The sequence below is a fragment of the Oxyura jamaicensis genome, chromosome 3, assembly GCF_011077185.1.
Source record: "Oxyura jamaicensis isolate SHBP4307 breed ruddy duck chromosome 3, BPBGC_Ojam_1.0, whole genome shotgun sequence".
NCBI lineage: Eukaryota > Metazoa > Chordata > Aves > Anseriformes > Anatidae > Oxyura > Oxyura jamaicensis.
In genome coordinates, this window is record NC_048895.1 from 117,196,756 (window position 1) to 117,214,733 (window position 17,978).

Genomic DNA, 17,978 nt, shown 5'->3' on the forward strand with positions numbered 1-17,978 from the left:
GGGGAGGAGGCTTGCAGAAGGTCAGGCTGGGAGAAGAGGGGCTGATGTGAGCTGCACCCTCGAGGACAGAGGCTACAGCTCTCCCAGCACCCTTCCCTGCCCCAAACCCCATCCAGGCTGGCCATTACCAGGAGGGAACCCCACTCTGACCCCAGCCAGAGCCCACCCAAACATAAAGCTACTGCATAAAGCTACTAGCGTAAAGCTACTGCAGATCTTGCAGGGGTCACCCTTAGTCCAAAACCAGCCTCAGCTCATCCTTCTGAAGCCATCGAGGGTATTTCCATCCAGAAGATGTCAGCAGAGCCCCGTGCTTGAGTGAGAGGCTCCCAGCACCCAGAAGCTGGAGGCTCTGAGGACGGGAGCGTGAGCAGCTGAGCCCAGGCTCTCCAAGTGCATCGCCACAGCCCCTCACCATTTGGTGTTCACCTGCACAAGGAGCTGGTGAACGAGCAAGGGACCCCCAGGCACACCTTAACTGGAGGGCAAACAGCCCCAGTTCAACGTGGCTGGTTTTGTTTCCCAACTGAGTTCAGTCAACCAGTTATTTCTGATAAATAACATCTATTTACTGGTAAAACACAGCTAAAACAATCCTCTTTAAGTATTTCTCATTAGTTTACGTCCACTTGACTTTCCTGAGTACAAGTCCTTTACGTGCAAACCCGGGCTGGGGCTTACAGCTAGCCCAGACACACTAAGACGTGCTGATCCTGCTCATTTGGGGGTTTTCTGATCCAGCTGCTTGGGGCAGAAAGCTCCAGCCAGAATCCCACTTGCAGCTGTCTGGATCTTGTCTGTACATTAAGGTCGTTGCTACCTGCACACTTCATGGTGATTTTTAAAGGAGGCACAAAAGGCTGTCTTAATTTTGCAGCTGGGGAAACTGAGGCAGGTAGAGCAGAAGGAGTTTGTCTGCTGACAACCAGACGTACACCCACAGACCCAGGGTAGGACCAAGTCTGGCTCTCTCAAGCACCAGCCAGTGGCCTGTCCTTGACTGCAAGCAATGGGGATAGACAGACTGACCAAAAGAGATACTGCAAACTAGGAAGACAGAGGATTTTGTCCTTCGTCCCAGTCTCCTGCCTAGCTCATTCTCAAAAACTTTTTTCCAGTGTTCTTTTTTTGCACCCTCCCCTCTCCAGGTGGCCGTGACCTTGTCTAGCTTTTAAGATCCCAAGTGACAAGAAAATGCAGCTTGTCCCAGCACAAATGACCTTCACTGCTGAAATCCATGCCTTATCTCTAGATGGATATTGCCTGCCTCCACATGGTGCCCGTGACATTTTTCTGTCGTGCAGCTAAAGAGAGCAAAGAGGTGAAGCCCAGACCTCTCCTCCCTGATGTGCAGTACCAAGGGTGGCAGTGCTCCTCCGGAATGACCTGGATTTAGACTAGTTTCCTGAATGCATGGAACTTAAATGTACAGAAATGGACCTATTTTCTGAGTGCTTTTTGAATCCACTGCTTAGCCTCATCCCAGTTTACCACAGGGTTAGAGCACTGGACAGCCACGAGTGTTGGGTGTACAGCAGGCCGGGTGAGGGAGAGGTGAATTCAACCCTTATTAGACATCAGAGAATCACAGAATCACAGAATCACAGAATGTTAGGGATTGGAAGGGACCTCGAAAGATCAGCTAGGCCAGCCCCCCTGCCGGAGCAGGGAATGGGGTTTCCTCCATAAGGCACCCGCGGCCCTAGGCCTGCTAGGCCCCGTGATGGCCCCATGGACACCCAACACATGTGGGGACACGCAGAGGCAATTTCTGCCCCCTTTTGTGGCCAGGCAGGCACGTCACCTGTCTGTGACCAGCGGCTTCATGGGCTGGGATGAGGAGACGGAGACCATCTCTCCGTCCTCGCCACCTTCATCCTCACTCGAGTTCTGCAGCAGCTCCGACTCCTCCTCGTCACCATCTCCTCCTTCCTTCTTCCTCCGCAGGAGGGGCTTGGCCGTGCCGTCGATCTGGTTCCCGTAATTACCTCGAGAATAAAACGTGAAATGAAGTCACAGGGCGGTAATTTATTGGGGGTTAAACAGGCTCAGTGACCTGCCTCTCATTCAGGTTGGGGAGGTTTTGTCTGCAGGAACCAAGGGGGACAGCAGAGTTCAGCTCTCCAAAATCTTGCCCAGAAGGCACAAAGTGATGGCAGATCTCCATCCCCTGCTCTCCATCCCTGCCCCCCGGCTTCTTTACCAGGGCCCTCAATCATCCCTGGTCCATGTGCTCTGGCATGTGGTAGCATGGAAAAGGGGACAGACTCTTGACTCTGGATCCTGCATTCCCCCCGTGAATGCTCCAAAACCACCCTCGCCAAAACCCAACCAACCTATCGTGACCTCGAAGTTGATGGGTTTGTCACCAATCTTCCTGTCGATCATGGTGGCTTCCAGGAAGGCTCCGAAGAGGAAGAACTCCTCCATCTTCCCAGTGCAGTTCTGCAGGAGAAATCCCACAGATCGGGGTTCAGGCCAGCCCGAGGGATGCCCAGTGCTGGGCAGAGGGGTGCATCACCTGGCCCCTCTCAGCACCCCAGGGACTCTTTGGAGGTGAGGTGCCACCACCTATGGGTTCCCAAGGAGATCCTGGGGTGTCCCCCTCAGCCTGACCTACTTGAGGGGCCTCAGGCTCACTGCAGAGAGAGTTTAGTTGAAGATTTGAGCCTAATGTTTAAATGTGGAGGATAAACTGAGATCAGCCATCCCACTTTTCTGAGGGACTGTCTAAAGGAGACTCAGGAATATGAACCTGTTTGTTCTCCAATTGAAATTATCAAACCGTTTGCCTGGATGTTCTCTCAGAACTGGAATGGCTATATTTCCAGGTGGCTTAATTTCCCCTGGAGGTGAGATGAGACCACTTAATTTCCAAAATACACTACATGTGCAGTGCCATCCGACTGCTCCGCTTCTACTTCCCACACTTGGCTCACATGGATTGACACATGTGAGCATCCAAGCCCGTACGTGCCCGTTTACACAGGGCATGGGCAACAGCCTTGCAGGCTTTACACATCAGGACTAGTGCCATGGGACTTCCTTTTGTCAGGAAGCAGCAGTTTAATTTCTCTGAGCAGTTTCACCCTGCTAGAATTGGTTAGGAAATAGATTTCATAGAGTTCTATCATAGAATGGTTTGGGTTGGAAGGGACCTCAGAGATCACCCAGTTCCTACCCCCTGCCATGGGCAGGATGCCCCCCACCAGATCAGGTTGCCCAAAGCCCCATCCAGCCTGGCCTTGAGCACCTCCAGGGATGGGGCACCCACAGCTTTTCTGGGCACCCTGTGCCAGTGCCTCACCACCCTCAGAGGGAAGAATTTCCTCCTCACCTCTCATCTAAATCTCCCCTCTTTTAGTTTAAAGCCATTCCCCCTTGTCCTAGCATTATCTGTCCAAATTAAAACCTGGCTTCTGTTTTAACCCTGTCTTCAAGGATGGGAGTGAGAACACTGGCATTAGGAGACGACTCTCATTGTCTCTAACTCCCGGCATCTGAATGATCATAAAACCTGAAATCCTTGCAGGACTTGCTTTCAATGTACTGGAGGACCCAGAACATTTAATGCAACAGTAAATGAGATTCTCAGTTTGTGATAACAGCAATAACTAACTGAGATAACCGAGATATCTCTTCACTGGCAGCTGTAGGGTTAGGGGAGACTTACTTACATCAGCAACTGATGTGGCCTGCTCAACTTGCACCTCGGTGGAGCTGTTGATCTCCGGGTTGCTGGTGTCCAAGATCTCCACAGCAAGGCTCATCAGAAGCCTGGCCCGGAAGGAGACGCCCTCGCCCAGGCCCTCGTTCAGCTCCTGGTGCTCGTCCATCAGGGTGTAGTTGCGAGTGGAGCCGTACATGTTCACCCACGCGGGGCCGAAGGTGGGCAGGTAGCCTGCAGCAGACCAGACGTGCACGTAGGGAAGGGGTGTGCAAGGAGGGCACGTCTGTGTCTCAGGGTGCAAACACACTCAGGGATTGGCAGCACTTTCCTGGTGTGTGTGCAGTGATATAGACTTAAATATGCACATTGAATCATAGCCGTAGAAACACGAGGTTGGAAAGGACCTACAAGATCATTTAGTGATGTGTGTGCATGGAAATGCCTTCTTGCAACTGCACGTGGAGGCAGTTTTGCAGCGAAGGCAGTGATGGGCTCTGTGCACTGCACCAGCCCAAAACCAGAGGTGAGTCTCCCATGGGGCAAGTCACGCAATGGGAGAGTCAAGAAAAAGAGGACTCCCCCCTTAGTCCTTTTTCAAGAGCCATCTTTGTTTTCTCATTGTTTCTGCCCACGTGTGCCGGTGTGTTCCTGGGTGTGTGGAAGTGGCAGCCTGTGAGATATTCACCCCTTCGTGGCAATGCATTTTTTGGAAGGGCCAACTGTTCCTGGGTGTCTTTGCTTTCAAGTGTTGGACTGGAGGCTTGTGATGGGGCTTGGCTCTCAAAAAGTGTGTGCCCAATGACCTCAGAAGGCCACTGCAGCAAGCTAAGGTCCCTCCAGCAGGGCACCACGAAGCAGCTACCTCCAGGGGTGGGGAGAGAACTTGGGCTACTGTGCTACACGTCTTCCAAAGCAATATCTCTCCATCTGCACCCCTCTGTAGCTTTACCTTTGTCTCCTTCATTAGAGATCTTCCGCAAGTCAATGAAATGGGTACCAATGGCCACATCATTGACTTTGTCTGAGTCTCGAATCTGGACCTTTATCCGCTTGCACAAGGGGGGGAACATTTCTGTGAAGATTATCTGCTCGTTCCAGAGAGGCTCGTAGCTGCTTTTTTGCACTGAAGTCTTCCCCTGCCGAGCGGGACAAGAAGGGTGTTTGACATGTCTTGGGTGGTCTGAGCTCAAAGCCACCCCTCACAACCTCAACTCCTCCTTGCTAGAGAGTACCGAAAACCACATTTTGCTGTGTGTCTCCCCCCCGTAACAGGTTCTTCTCCTCTATTGGGGCTGCTGCTGCCCCATCCTAGTCTGCACAAGAGAGGGGAACGCAGTACGCAGCAAACACGGCGGCTTTGCCATGCCTCTGTGTCACAGAATCACAGAATCATCTAGGTTGGAAGAGACCTCCAAGATCACCGAGTCCAACCTCTGACCTAACACTAACAAGTCCTCCACCAAACCATATCCCTAAGCTCTACATCTGAACATCTTTTAAAGACCTCCAGGGATGGTGACTCAACCACTTCCCTGGGCAGCCCATTCCAGTGCCTCACAACCCGTTCAGTAAAGAAGTTCTTCCTAACATCCAACCTAAACCTCCCCTGGTGTCCTTGTGCCCGAACTTCTCCCACCCACGTCACCCCCCAGTACTTCATGCAGCTCCCTCACCTTCTGCCCCGCGAAGACCACCTGCACGTAGGGGTCCACCAAGTCCTTGTTCTCGCCAATGAGGGCCTTCTTCACGTTGGCCATGATGCTGGTGTTCATACGGGGCAGGCCCTCTGCTCGATAGATCTTGATGTAGAAACGAGCCCACTGCCTCTCCGGAGGGACCCCGTCTGGGAGGAGGAGGTTCCTGCAACGGCACAAGTTGGGCTGGGCACAGCCCTTGGGTGGCCAGGTTGGGCAGGAGAAGCTAATGAGGGATGAGAAGCTGCCCCTCTTTCTGAGCACTGGCCCTGGGGAGGTGGAAAGGGGACCATTTCTGCAGCCCTGCATTTTATTGCTGCCCTGCCTCCACCTGTCCTCCTGTTTTGGGATGGGGAAGGGTGGTTTGGTAAGCAAAATCTTAGAGAAGACCCGTGAGGTGCCCCTGGGACAATCTGAGTCCCACCTAAGGGGTATAATCATTATAGTCAGTGGAGTCTAGGGGACAATTAAACTCAGCCTAATTTAGATATCTAAAGCAGACCATACTGAAGGGACGTTAGAAGAGCCTTTCCCTTATCGTGGTAGAAGGGGTGATCATTTTGGGGTGGGACCTGAACTCCACCAAATACCTTTTATTGGCAGATTTTTTCCTCTTCTGGGAGAAGAAATGAGAGTTGTGGGGAATCATGTGAACAAAATAATTTCTAGAGGAATTGCTGCAGTTGTCCAAGGCAAAGTGACATAATGACTACAGCACGGAACAGTGACCTAAAGCAGCTCAGGTGGTGCCTCCAGCCCCAGATCCCAGCAAGTCAAGAAAGCTGCACAGGCATTTTGCTCCTAGTCTGGGTTTCTGACTATGTGGTGAGAGGCTGAGAAGTGGATTTAAAAGCCTATGAATGTACATGGAGATATTTAATTGGCCTGAAACACTTGGGGCTAGAACTATGTTTTAAACTCTGCTGGTTTTTTGTTTGTTTGTTAGCTTTTGGTTTTTGTTTGTTGTAGGTTGGTTGGTTGCATTTTTTTGTTGTTGTTTGCTTGTTTTTGTTTTGTTTTGGTTTGGTTTTGGTTTTTCTTTTCCTTCCACAGCCTTTTAGAGGGTCTGTAGGGTCACAGGGCCCTGTTTTCTCTCTAAAAAATCAACTTATTCGGTCCCTCTGGTTTCATTGCACAAGGTAAGCACGGGCATAAGAGGGGCAATCTGGGAAGGCTGCTGTCCTCATCGTACAACCCAAGGTAAAGAGGCACGAAAAGTGTTTCCCAAGAACGGCTGTGCGAAGCTGGCTCTTCAAATCCTTACCCTTCGATATCATCCTCGTCTGTCTCGTTGGCTTTGTGTGGAGTCTTGATGTTGTCACCCTTCCCTACGACGGCGATGTCACACTTCAGGTAACCTTTCAGCCCGGCGGTGAGATCCTCGGGGTCGGACAGGATGGCCCACTTGTGGTAGAACTGGTGCTCTGGAAGCCAGGGGACAAGACAGTCACTGTCAGAACGGAGCACAGCAGGAATTCGGGCAGAACCTCCCGAAAATTTCATTAAAAGATCTGTCTCATGTTAAAGACAGAGAAACAATTGGATAAAGTGTCTGAAGAGGGGTGTAGCCTCGAGCACTGGAAGTCTTTAAGCCTAACGTGCCTTCTGGATGGTGAGAGACAGATTTCATCCTCACATGGAGCAGGGAACCTGACCAGATTCTCCCTTCTGTCCCCCCAGCACCATCTGCTGAGCCCCCCTGAAGTGCAGGCACTGGAGGCTCCATTTATACCCTAGCTCTCAGGCTTATTTACAGAGGCAGACTGCTGCAACAGGCATGGCATGGGAGCAAGGAAAAAAATTCAGCGATCTTGGATCTATCTTTTCCAAAGGGACGCTGATGTGTTCAGCTCTGGCATGCTGCAAGCACCGGGCCCTCAGAGGGGCAATGCTCTCCTGCACAGAGCAGGCGTTTCATAGATGCCCTGGGTGTGTGTTGGTCCTTTCAGTCCCCCAGGCAGGACTCAGCGTGATTCCCTGATTCAGGGACTGGGCTTTTCAGGCAGAAGTGTCCTGGGGAATCTGGCAGGGAGCAAGGCATGGAGTGGATGAGCTTTCCAGGGACCCCGCTGGACCTCCTTTACACAACTCCCTAAACTAATCCCATCCGCGCCTGCTCTCATTGCCCGTGCTTAAGGACAGGAAGCCAAAAGCATTCACTTCTCATTTATAGTTCTATAAAACAGGTTTCCCTGAAACAGATGTGCTATAAACGAGGCCCATAATTGCACAGCAGGTTTCAGGAGGTCTCGTTAGGCCCATCTGCACTAAGTCACTGTGGGCTTTATCATCAGCCAGCAACACGGCAGCAGAGCTAATCAACCTCCTTCTCTTTTTCATTGCACATCCTCCCTTTCTTGGTGTAAATTTGAGCCACAGAGGGCAAGATCCCAGGACCCCATCCCAGGACTTTGGGCTGTTTGAAAGGTCAATGCCATGCTTGCAAAACTACCCTGGTCTTCTGCAGTGGGTCAGCAGAGAGCTGGCACAGAGGTGCCACCTTACTCCAGGTGGGATATGCCACCTTCTCTGGAGGTGCCAAGTGCTCCTTCTCGGCTGCAGATGGAGCCCAGGTGACTTGCTTATGTCTAGGATGCTAATTAAGTGAGATGAGCATCACCCAAGGGAGCAGTGCCTGCCTGGCTCCCTTGCAAAGGCGTTTGTTCAGGGGTGCAGGTAGGCACGCACGGAGGTCGCACACCGTGGCTACGTACCCGGCTGGGTATAAACGGTCCCAACATCCATCTTGAAGGAGCCTACCAAAGTCCCACTGCGCAGGAGGTTTTTTGAGTGGATCACCTGGAAGTCAAGGGGAACACAAGTTAGAGATTTGCCCATACCCCGGCTCTCTCCAGAGGTGTTAAATGTCAGGCAGGAAGGGAGCTGATGCATTTTCCTTGCTTGGTGCAGGACCTTAGTCTGTACTAGGACTCTAAGAGGCAGAGATGTGTTGGCAGCTCTTGCTTAGCAGTCTTGCACGCCTGTATTATTTGGATTGAACAGAAGCAATGCAAAGAAATTCATCTTTGAAACAAGGTGCAGTTTTCCAGCCACTATGGCAACAAACACCAGGACACCAGGGCACCAGGACATTTACATGAAAGGTCTTTAGGATGATCAAAATTGATGCCCTAATTCCCTTTGTGGGAGAAATTGTACAGCCGGTCTGTGCATGGGATGGATGTGGGGATTCCTAGTTGGTGAGCTAAAACACCCACAGTCAGCCACGGAGGGCACAGTGGACACAGCAGTGGAGCTGTGTGGCCCCAGCAATTGAAGGCCAGTGGCAGAGAGGGACCAGGGCTCAGCAAGAAAGGTGAGGCTTGTAGGGCTGAACACCTCGGCTCAGGGACCTTACATCCATTCCCAGTGCATGAGTAAAATGGGGTCGTTTCCTTCAAAGCCCAGTGAAAAGGACAACGCGACCGCGCTCACTCACGGACAGCTTGATGATCTTGTCGAACATGACGTCTGGGGGCACGTGGAAATCGAAGACGAAGTACTGAAAGGGAAAGGGCAGGCGTGAGGGCAGGAGAGCAGCTCCTTTTGGGTTGAAAGATGGCATTATGGTGCCCACTCCACCAGGACAACCCCAGCCCCTGGCAGCATCTGCTGTCTGAGCAACCAGGAGGAAGCACCGACTGCTTGGAAAAGCCACAAACAGGTCGGCACAGATCGATCTGTACCATCTGTAAAATGCCAGAGGGCAAAGGCTCCCTTCCTCCTTCCGTGTGGTTTGAGATTTCATCTTATCCCGACAAGAAGCGACAGAAGAAAGAAACACCGGGTGACAAGAAATCCCATTTAACTGACTATATAGAAACGGGGGGTCCGCGAGCATCGCTGGGGGACAGCCCCACCTCATTGTAGTAAGGGCAGTTGGTCGATTCCTTCATGGAGGTGTATTTCTTTTCCTCGCCGACCTCCACGCAGACCACGGGGTCCATGTTGAGCCCAACCAGTTGCCGGGCCTCGATGACGGTGACGCTGACCTGCGGAGAGGGATTCGTGGGCCTTCCCCTTCCGAGGGCAGCATCAGATGCCGCTCCTGGACTCCCACCTCCGCCTGGCTTTTGGTTTTGAAGCGTTTTCATCAGAGTGTTGGAAGCTTTGGGGTTTCCTTGTCACACCAAGGACACCCAGCTGCTCAGACAGGCCTGAAAACTGCGAGGTGGTGAGAGCAGGAGACCCAGGGCATCCCCGATCCTCCCACCCCAGGGCACGGAGCAGGGGTTTGCTTCCCACAAGGCATAAATTCCAGGGGATTTAGGGAAGAGAGGCTTGGTTGGTGACACCCCAGCTGGCTTAAGGTGCTTCAGCTAGAAAATACAATGGCAAAATGCCCCCTGTAGAACAGAATAGAGAACTCTACCGTCTCATGGTCACTCTGCCCAAGACAGCTCCCAACCTCCACACCTCTCTCCAGTCCTTAGAATCAGTGCACAAACTGACCCAGCACAACGGAGCCGAGGTGTAAATGCATCCCACAAACCCGTCATGCTCCAGAAATGAGCTGTCCCCCCGTCCTGTGATCCTCTCCTTCCAGTGGTGAAATAACCAGAACTTGTGTCCCTTCTGGCTCTTGGCTGTAATTTGTTTTGCACCTTCCCCCTCTTTATGGTCTGGTTGCACCACTCCTGAACCGAGCACACTCACTGTCCGGTCTAGGTTCATTATGTGTCTAATTAAACCTCCTCCACATACATACTGCTCTATCTGCCTCTCCTGTTTGGTCTCGTCTGGGGTGCACAAGTGGATCTGGCAAGGCTCTGCAATAAATCTCTAACAAAAATCATTGTTTGTGTCATTCCGAGATGTCCCCAGGAAGGTGTTGCTGTGCCGAGAGGCGAGGACATAAAGCGGAATTGCTGCCGACTCAGCACGCCTCGGTGAAAATGAGAAGAGAAACCAACTTATGAATCATGCCGACACCAACGGGTGTAAAAAATGGGAGCAATACGGCTCATATGAGCCTTGGGAAGCTAAACGTGTGGTTCTTCTAGCGATGGATTAAAGTGGTCGGAGTGGAGCACTGCTGGAGAAGACAGCAGCAGCCACGTCCCAGCCTACCCGAGGAAATACAGCAATTTCCTGGCTGCTAACAGTATGAACTGGCAGACTGAAAGCTCTTGGGAAGTAAAAGAAATGCCTTGGGGGTGAGCTGCTCCTATTACAGATTAATCTGGGCTTTCTGGGCTTCAGATTGGGTGACTGGAATCAGGATGGGGAGCCACACCAGCAAGCGACTTAATGCAGAGCGCGTCCTCCTGGTCCCCGAGCCGTCCCACAAGCAGAGGGGGACCTGCTGGGATGAGAAGCTCCTGCTCGTCAGGCAGTGACTCTGCCGACATTCATGATCCGGGAAGGTTCGAAATAAAAGCTCTCAGTCTGCCTCTTCCTCTCCTAAAAGCCTCCAGCTGAGCGTCCTCCCCTCCAAGAGCTGCGGACGCAGCGCCGTCGCCTACCTGGTAATCCATCGGCCTCCCGGCACTCGGCTCCATTTTGATGTCGGGCTTGGACCTTTTTGGGGGGGGACAAAGGGAACCATCAGTCAACCAACAGACGGACTTGCTGCCAGCTGGGACAGAGCATGGGCAGCCCTGCCATCTGCAGGGAATCCCCTTGAATGTGAGGAGCACAAACCCCAGGGCTGCAAGCCATCGCCGCACACTCGTGCTCTTTTGCCAGACATTTCCCAAAAGCACTGCTTGCACAGGATGACATGATTTTTCCTTTTAACCCCCGTGTGCCAGCGTGCCCCCCCACTGCTTGCACAAGCTCACGTCTGGCCCTCACCTTTTATTCGAGACATTGGTGGTTACGGCCGTGACGGAGGCCAAGGAGATTGCGTCCGGGTCCAGCCCCCCTCCGAGCCTCATGGCTTTTCGGTCCAGGTCTTCTGCCTCCAGAACGGCGGGTTCATCTGCATAGGCACACGGAGACAAAGGAATGTCTCTCGTTGTTTCCACCCAGTGAATAATTAAAGGTGCAGAGGAAGGTAACCAATACGCCCTATCGACCTCACCCGATAACACAAGGAACAATGGGCGCCAGGTCAGCTCACAGGCAGCCCGGTCCAAAAAGGATTAAAAGGAGGTTTGCTTCTTGTGACATATTATTCCACTCGGGGAACGTGCTGTGCAGGGCTTTGTGATGGCAGTAAGCTTTGGAAAACTGAGAAGTGAGAATCAGCCCAGGCTTCAGGGGGTAAAACAACACCGGAGCAAGCTGCAGGGCGAGCTACCAGGAGAGCAGCTGCAAAGGCAACCAGCTCTCCAGCTCGGGGGTGGTTGGGTCTGGAAAAACAAGAGAAAGGGCTCACGTCCCAGGTGGGTCAAGAGCCCAAAGCCAACTAGCAAATGCAGACCCATGGGTCTGCATTTCTGCTGAAAGAAGTTGCTGAGGTGCCGAGCTTCCTCGTGTGGGGGTCATGTGCATGCAGTGCCTGCCCTCCTGCCTTTGCTCTGGGCAAGAAACGAGCAGTTTCAGAAGCACTGAGCAAAGCAGGGACAGTTTCTGTCCGTTGGGTCAGACACACCGGTGTAGGTGATGGGTCACCACTTGGCTCGGTGGCACCAAGAGGTAGCACCAAACCTGCTCTCACGGCACGGGTGCTGCTCCTGGGGGAAGGGTTTCCTGCCTCTTTACCAGCATAGGCAGGCCCCCAGCTTGCTCCAGGAGCAAGGGGAATGGTTTTAAAATAAAGGAAGGGAGATTTAGATGAGGTGTTAGGAGGAAATTCATCAGTTAGAGGGTGGAGAGGCACTGGAACAGGGTGCCCTGTGGGTGCCCCATCCCTGGCAGGGCCCAAGGCCAGGCTGGATGGGGCTGGGGGCAGCCTGGGCTGGTGGGAGGTGTCCCTGCCATGGAAGGGGGCTGGAATTAGATGATCTTTAAGGTCCCTTCCAACCCAAACAGTTCTATGGTTCTATAATTCTAAGATTCCAAGAGTCAGTGACTCTGTGAATCACAAAATCGACGTGTTGCTCGCGGAGCGCTGCAGCGTGCTCTGTCAGCAGGAAACCCAGCACGTGTTGCCGTACAGCCAAAGGAGGCAAGACATCCACCCCATCCCAACACCAGCTGGCAGGACCAGGGGTCTGACAGAGGTGGTGGGAAGAGAGCAGAGCCCCTACAAAGCGTGAAAAAGCCAGGGGGTGCGTGGATAGCTGGGGAAGAAGTGGTTGCCATGTACGAGCTGCCACCAGCTGTGGGGAGGCCGCCAGAACCCGCGTCTAAAGCAGCGTTTCCTCCTTCCCCACAAGAACGCACTGCCCCAAATCCTTGCCATTGAAACCCAATATTCGATCTGGATGGAAACAGCAATGAATTTCCGACCGCTGCCCCTCGTGCGGCTCCAGGAGGGCGTCCGATTTCAGGCGGCCCCGCGGCGGCCGAGCCCGTCCTTCGCTCTGCTGATGCCTGTGCAAGCACTAAGGTGCAAGGGCAAAACTGTGCTTGGCATCGCCACGTCTGTGAATTAGCCCTAAAAACAAGCTGGAGGCTGCCCGCATGACCTCCAGGCTTTTCACCACGGCTGCACATTGCTGTCCGGTGAAGGCCTCTCTGAGGAACTCTCTCCATCAGGTCCCACTCCCCAGTTCCCCATGGAGAACCTCCCTCCAGCCCTTCTCCCTGCACCAAGCACTCCCTGCCCCATCCCTGAGTTATGGACAGGCTGTGCCTGATGTAAGAGCCCCTCGTGGGGTCTCTCAGGTGCTTTTTTGGGGTGTGGGAGATGCTGGAAAAGCAGCACTTGGGCAGGCAACACCCTCCTCCTGGCACCTACCTTGCTTCCGATGGTCGTCCTTTGTGGGACGTGCCTTGCCAAGCTTCATGGCTGAAAAAACTCCTTTCCCAGCTCTGAAAGGGAAAAAAAAAAACACATTGAATCCTGTGTTTTCAGTGCAATTGTCTGGGATTTGGCTGTGAGAAACGTAGGAGCTTTCCACAGGTCAAAGCAAGAGAGGAATGTCAGCTGGAAGAGCAGACACGGACAGCTGAAAACAAGGGCCGGCACGCCAGAGTCCCCCATAAATGCACTGCCTCTGAGTCTTGGGCCTCGTATTTTCTCAGGAATGCCCCACGCTGGGATAAAACACGAGGCTGGAGCACAGCAGCAGCACCAACAAACGCTTCCACCTGCCCCGTGCCTCTGCTCTCTGCTTGCCCCCTCTGCTCCATTCCTCTCCTAAACCCCCGTACGATTGCTCCCTAGGGCAATTACCTAAAAAAAAAATAATTGTCCACTAAAAATAACCAATTCTAACCACCTTGGTGTGAAAAATCAGTAACGTTTTTGGCTAGGAATGCAGCAAAGCTTCGCAGGTGCCCCTCGCCTGCGTGGGGCCAGGGCTGAGCTCCCCGCCTGCTCTCTGGGCTGGGGTCAAATTCGCTCGGGAGGGTTTGGGCTGGATTGGCAAAGGTTTGCCAATTGCTTGCCGGTTGCTTTCCAGAAATGTTAATCACTTTAAGCCAAGCGTCAGAAGGAAAACTTCCCCTGCCTCCAGGCCCTGCAGTGGGATGCAGCCACAAGCCCTTCTGGCATCCGGACCCTACGGTGCTTCCCCCTTTCAACAGGAGCATCTCAGGAGTCTGAGATAAAATGTTTGGCTTATTGTTTCACCTTGTGAACGTCCACTTGCACCTCGTCCAGTTCAGAAGGAAACAAGCAGGCTTTGGATGCATCCCGGGGTGATTTCTCAGCTCACCACAGCCTCACGGCCTGGGACCATTTACATGAACCTAATTTCTAGTCCCTGGCTTGCTCTGGTAAAAAAATGCAGCGCTCGGAAGGCGACAGGATTGTCACAACACCGGCCGGACTGCTCCAAATACAGATTTAACCCAAGGTCGGGGATCGCTGAAGGCAACAACAGATTTGCAGACATTTTTATGAGATTTTCCACTGTTATTTGGGTGCAAGCCCGTGCTGCTGTTGCAAAGACCTGGGAGTTTCAGCGTTGCGCAAGACAGGATGTAATGCGGATTTTTAAGCCTCCAGAATCAGCTGAAAAACCCCCAAAGCAGCCACAGCAACTGCAGAACCAAAACCAGCAGAAGCGCCATCAGACCGTGCGGTAGCTCCCTTCTAAATTAAAGAGGAAATTGCTGGAAAGATGCTTGGACTTCAGCTGGGATGAAGCAGTGGGCAAGGTCTCAGGGCACTCTCCGGCTCACTCACAAGACCCCCAGGCAGGGGCAGCCCCTCGCTGGGCAGCCGGAGGATGGGTGAGGAGTGGGATCTGCATTCCCAGGGGCAGCAGCACTGCTCAGCCCTCTGCAGACTCCCTTTTATGAGCAAACGCAGCAGCTCAGGCTGTAAAGCTCTGCTCAGAGGCCGCTCTCCGCTGCCAAGTTCCCTTCCAGCAGACAAACGGCCCCTCGGCAAGCTGCACACCTCCGGGGCTGGTTGTGTTCCCTTCTTTTCAAGACATTTCTTTAAAAATGGGGAAGAAAATCCCACCCGCCCCAGAGCTGTCGCGCAGGCAATTTGCTCGCAGAGGGTTGGAATTTAATTCCAGAATTGTGGAAAGGTTTGGGCTGGCAGGGAGCTTAAAGCCCCCCTGGTGCCACCCCCTGCCATGGGCACGACCCCTGCTCCCAGCCCAGGCTGCCCCCAGCCCAGCCTGGCCTTGGGCACTGATTTAGGGCTGGGGCTGGGTCACATTGGTGGCCCTGGGGGTGTTCAAGGCTGGCTGGGATGGGGCTTTGGGCAGCCTGGGCTGGTGGGAGGTGTCCCCTGCCCATGACAGGGGGTAGGAACTGGGGGACCTTTAAGGTCCCTTCCAACCCAAACCATTCTAGGATTCCAGGAAGAGGCCCCAGAAATGGGAAATACATATCCTGACGGCCTCTAGCCCACCTGTGAGATGAGCTTCAGCTCCAGAGCAGGCTTCAGAGGGCACCCGGCCACGTCCCCACGCTCGGCTCAGCCCCCCCTTCTTCCCTTGCCCCTCCTGGTGTTCCCCCGGGCACTGCAGCCCCTGGGGGACGAGTATTTAGGAAAAAAGCCACTGAGGAAAACCAAAAAAACATAAAGGAGTGGGTTTGGGTAGATTTTGGCAGCGTGCGTGGCAAATATCAAGGAGAAGGGAAGAAGCAAGCAAAGGACCTGGGGAAACCATCCCAGGTGCTTTGGGGGCAGACACCCAGGTGACCCCCTCAGCAGCTCTGACCCCGTCCCCAAACCCCCTCTGTCACCTCCTCCAAGCCAGATGAGCACCGACAGGTCCCCCACACTGCCCCCATCCCCTCCCTGTCCCCTGGGGGTACTACCTTCACCCGCCGGCCGCCGGGAGACACTGGAAGAGCTCCGCCGAGCCGGGAGAGCCTCCAACATCTATGGCAGGGTGGCCATCCCCTCGTGCCCCACGAGCAGGTCAGGGTCAAGCAGAGATGAAGACCCTGGCCAAAAGCCTCCTTTCTGGGCACGGCAGGGTTTTGGCAGCGTTCAGGAAAGGCCGTGCCAGCCCCTCCGTTGCTCCCGCCGGGCTAAAACACGGAGGCAGGCGGCAGCAGCCGGGTGGGAGCCGGCGGAGAGCTGACACCGTCCCCGCATGAATATTGCATGAGGACCCGTGAACCTGAGATGCCGACACAAGCTGTGCCACAACCCCCTCTGCCGCAGCCTGGCTTTAGCCTCCTGAAGCTCCAGGATGCCACCAGCCCGCCTTCTCCTTCCGAAACCGTGCCAGCTGCTGGCCCCTTGCGACCTGGTTTGGTGTCTCCAAGCAAGCCTAGCCCCGTATTAGACAGCAGAGCATCCACCCAGCCTCCCCTGGTGTGCTTCCCTCGGATTTTCTGGTGCCTGACGTGGGTCTGAGCAGATGAATCGCCTTCAGCTGATGGAGGAAGGCACATCCACGTTTCACCTGCAGCTCCCAGGAGAGCACGGCTCCGCAGCAGGGCAGCCCGGAGGGGCAGCAGCCCCTCTCCTGGGCAGCTTCTGGTTAAAGATCTGGTTGCGGGTTCCTGGTTAATTATTCAGGGGGAACAAGGACACTCTAATCATTGCTTTTTGCTGGGGAGTTGAGAGCAGGGACAGAGAGCGGGGCTGTCACGGCTCGTTTCTCTGCAGGAATTCTGTCTGTAAGGTAGGTCCTGCCTCCACGTGTGCCCCCGAGGCCACGCCATCCTCCAGCCCAGGCTGTGCTGAGACCACACTGGTGGGGAAGTGCCCAGGTTGCCTGGTTGTCCCCTTGGCAGCAGATATTAGCCTGTACTCGCAGGAGACTCGAGCTTAAGCCCCGGCAGATCTGTGTCAGGGGGCTGGGGGATGCTGCTCAGGCACTGCCTGGTCTGGTATCGACACGAACAACCGGGATAAAAACAAGGCAAGAGGTGAAGAAACACGTCCAGGTGGATGACGTGGCAGCCTGACCCAGAGCTGGTGCCAAGTCTTGTTTGCTCAGCCCTGTGCCAAACCCCTCTCCTGCCCCACACATCCAAGAGAACCGAGGAATGAGTCCAAGAGAAACGAGAAAGGAGGAGGAGGAGGAGGAGAAGGAGCGGGGAGAGCAAACCTACTTGTGCTCCTTTGTCTTCTCTCTGCCTTTGCTGGAGCCGGGGCATCGGGGCATCGGGGGAATAAAAGGCAAAGGTTTCAGTGTGTGGCAGGAGCTCCAGGCAGCCCACCAACGCAGCCCTCCTGCAGCTCTCCTGCTCCTCAGGGGGGCTCCCGGGTGCCCCATCCCCAGCTGTGGCCACGGGCATCTTTTCTCAGCCGTGCCGACCCCAGACATCAGGTGCAGAAGGACCCCAGTAACCCCCGCAGCCCAGCCCGCACCAAACTGGTTCCAGTGCTGCGGGGCTGGTTCGGCTGTGCCTGCACACACAGGGCATGGGAAGGGGCTGCTGCATCTCCCAGGGGGACGCGTCCCTGCAGGACCCTTCCCTGCCATGGCCAGAGCCCGTCCAAAGCACCCTGGGGTGCCCCAGGGGTTCCCCTTCCCCCCGTCTCTGGATGGGGATCAGCATCCGTGGGTGGCTGATCCCGTCAACCTGGGTGGATCTGAAGGCTGCAGAAGTGCCGAGCTCCACGAGGGGCTCCGAGATCCTCCAGGTCCCCATGGAGCAGCTGATGCTGCATTTCTCCCTCTGTCCCGTCCTTCATCCCCTGCCCCTCCTGCTCCAACCCTCGCTGCAGAAAGAAGCTTCTCAGGCTGTCAAAATTCATCATTTTGGTGCCAGAGAAGGACACAGATTTCCCGGGATGGCAGCACCAGGGAATTCCCTCTTTACGTCTTCATGAAACTTGGTCCAGGGGAGAGCTATAGGAAAGCGAGCGCGGACCCAGGCAGGGAAGGGGGAGCCAGGTACCTGAACGGCAACACGAGGTGCCTTTTCTCTCTGCCCTTAGCCTTGGCTCTGCAACCAGAGATCGATGAGTTCAGGTGGGATTCGTCCCGCGGCGGTGGCAAAACCTGCAGCCGCCTTCTGGCCTCAAATCCTCGCTCAGCAGCAAGCGGCAAGCAGCAAGTGAACACGGCTCACAGGCATGCAGGGGGAGAAAATGGGAATGTGCTGGATGTGTGCGTGGGTGGGGGGGTGGAGGGATGGGTGGGTGGGGGGATGGAGGGGTGGGGGGATTCGTGGAGGGAGGGATGGAGGGA

General features: G+C 54.4%; 1 protein-coding gene across 9 annotated transcripts in view; it reads right to left on the reverse strand.

Annotated features, from left to right (window-relative positions):
• The window catches only part of OTOF (otoferlin), a 73,671-nt gene that overhangs the window by 20,376 nt on the left and 35,317 nt on the right, over positions 1-17,978 (reverse strand). For all 9 annotated transcript variants that reach the window (XM_035322612.1, XM_035322611.1, XM_035322613.1 and 6 more), the window contains exons 6-17: positions 13,154-13,227; positions 11,161-11,287; positions 10,830-10,884; positions 9,225-9,356; positions 8,804-8,866; positions 8,079-8,163; positions 6,629-6,788; positions 5,344-5,530; positions 4,620-4,806; positions 3,678-3,901; positions 2,337-2,445; positions 1,805-1,988 (exon numbers count right to left, since the gene is read on the reverse strand). In XM_035322612.1, the coding sequence (XP_035178503.1) occupies positions 1,805-1,988; positions 2,337-2,445; positions 3,678-3,901; positions 4,620-4,806; positions 5,344-5,530; positions 6,629-6,788; positions 8,079-8,163; positions 8,804-8,866; positions 9,225-9,356; positions 10,830-10,884; positions 11,161-11,287; positions 13,154-13,227 (1,587 nt within the window). The remainder of the gene's footprint in view (positions 1-1,804; positions 1,989-2,336; positions 2,446-3,677; positions 3,902-4,619; positions 4,807-5,343; positions 5,531-6,628; positions 6,789-8,078; positions 8,164-8,803; positions 8,867-9,224; positions 9,357-10,829; positions 10,885-11,160; positions 11,288-13,153; positions 13,228-17,978) is intronic.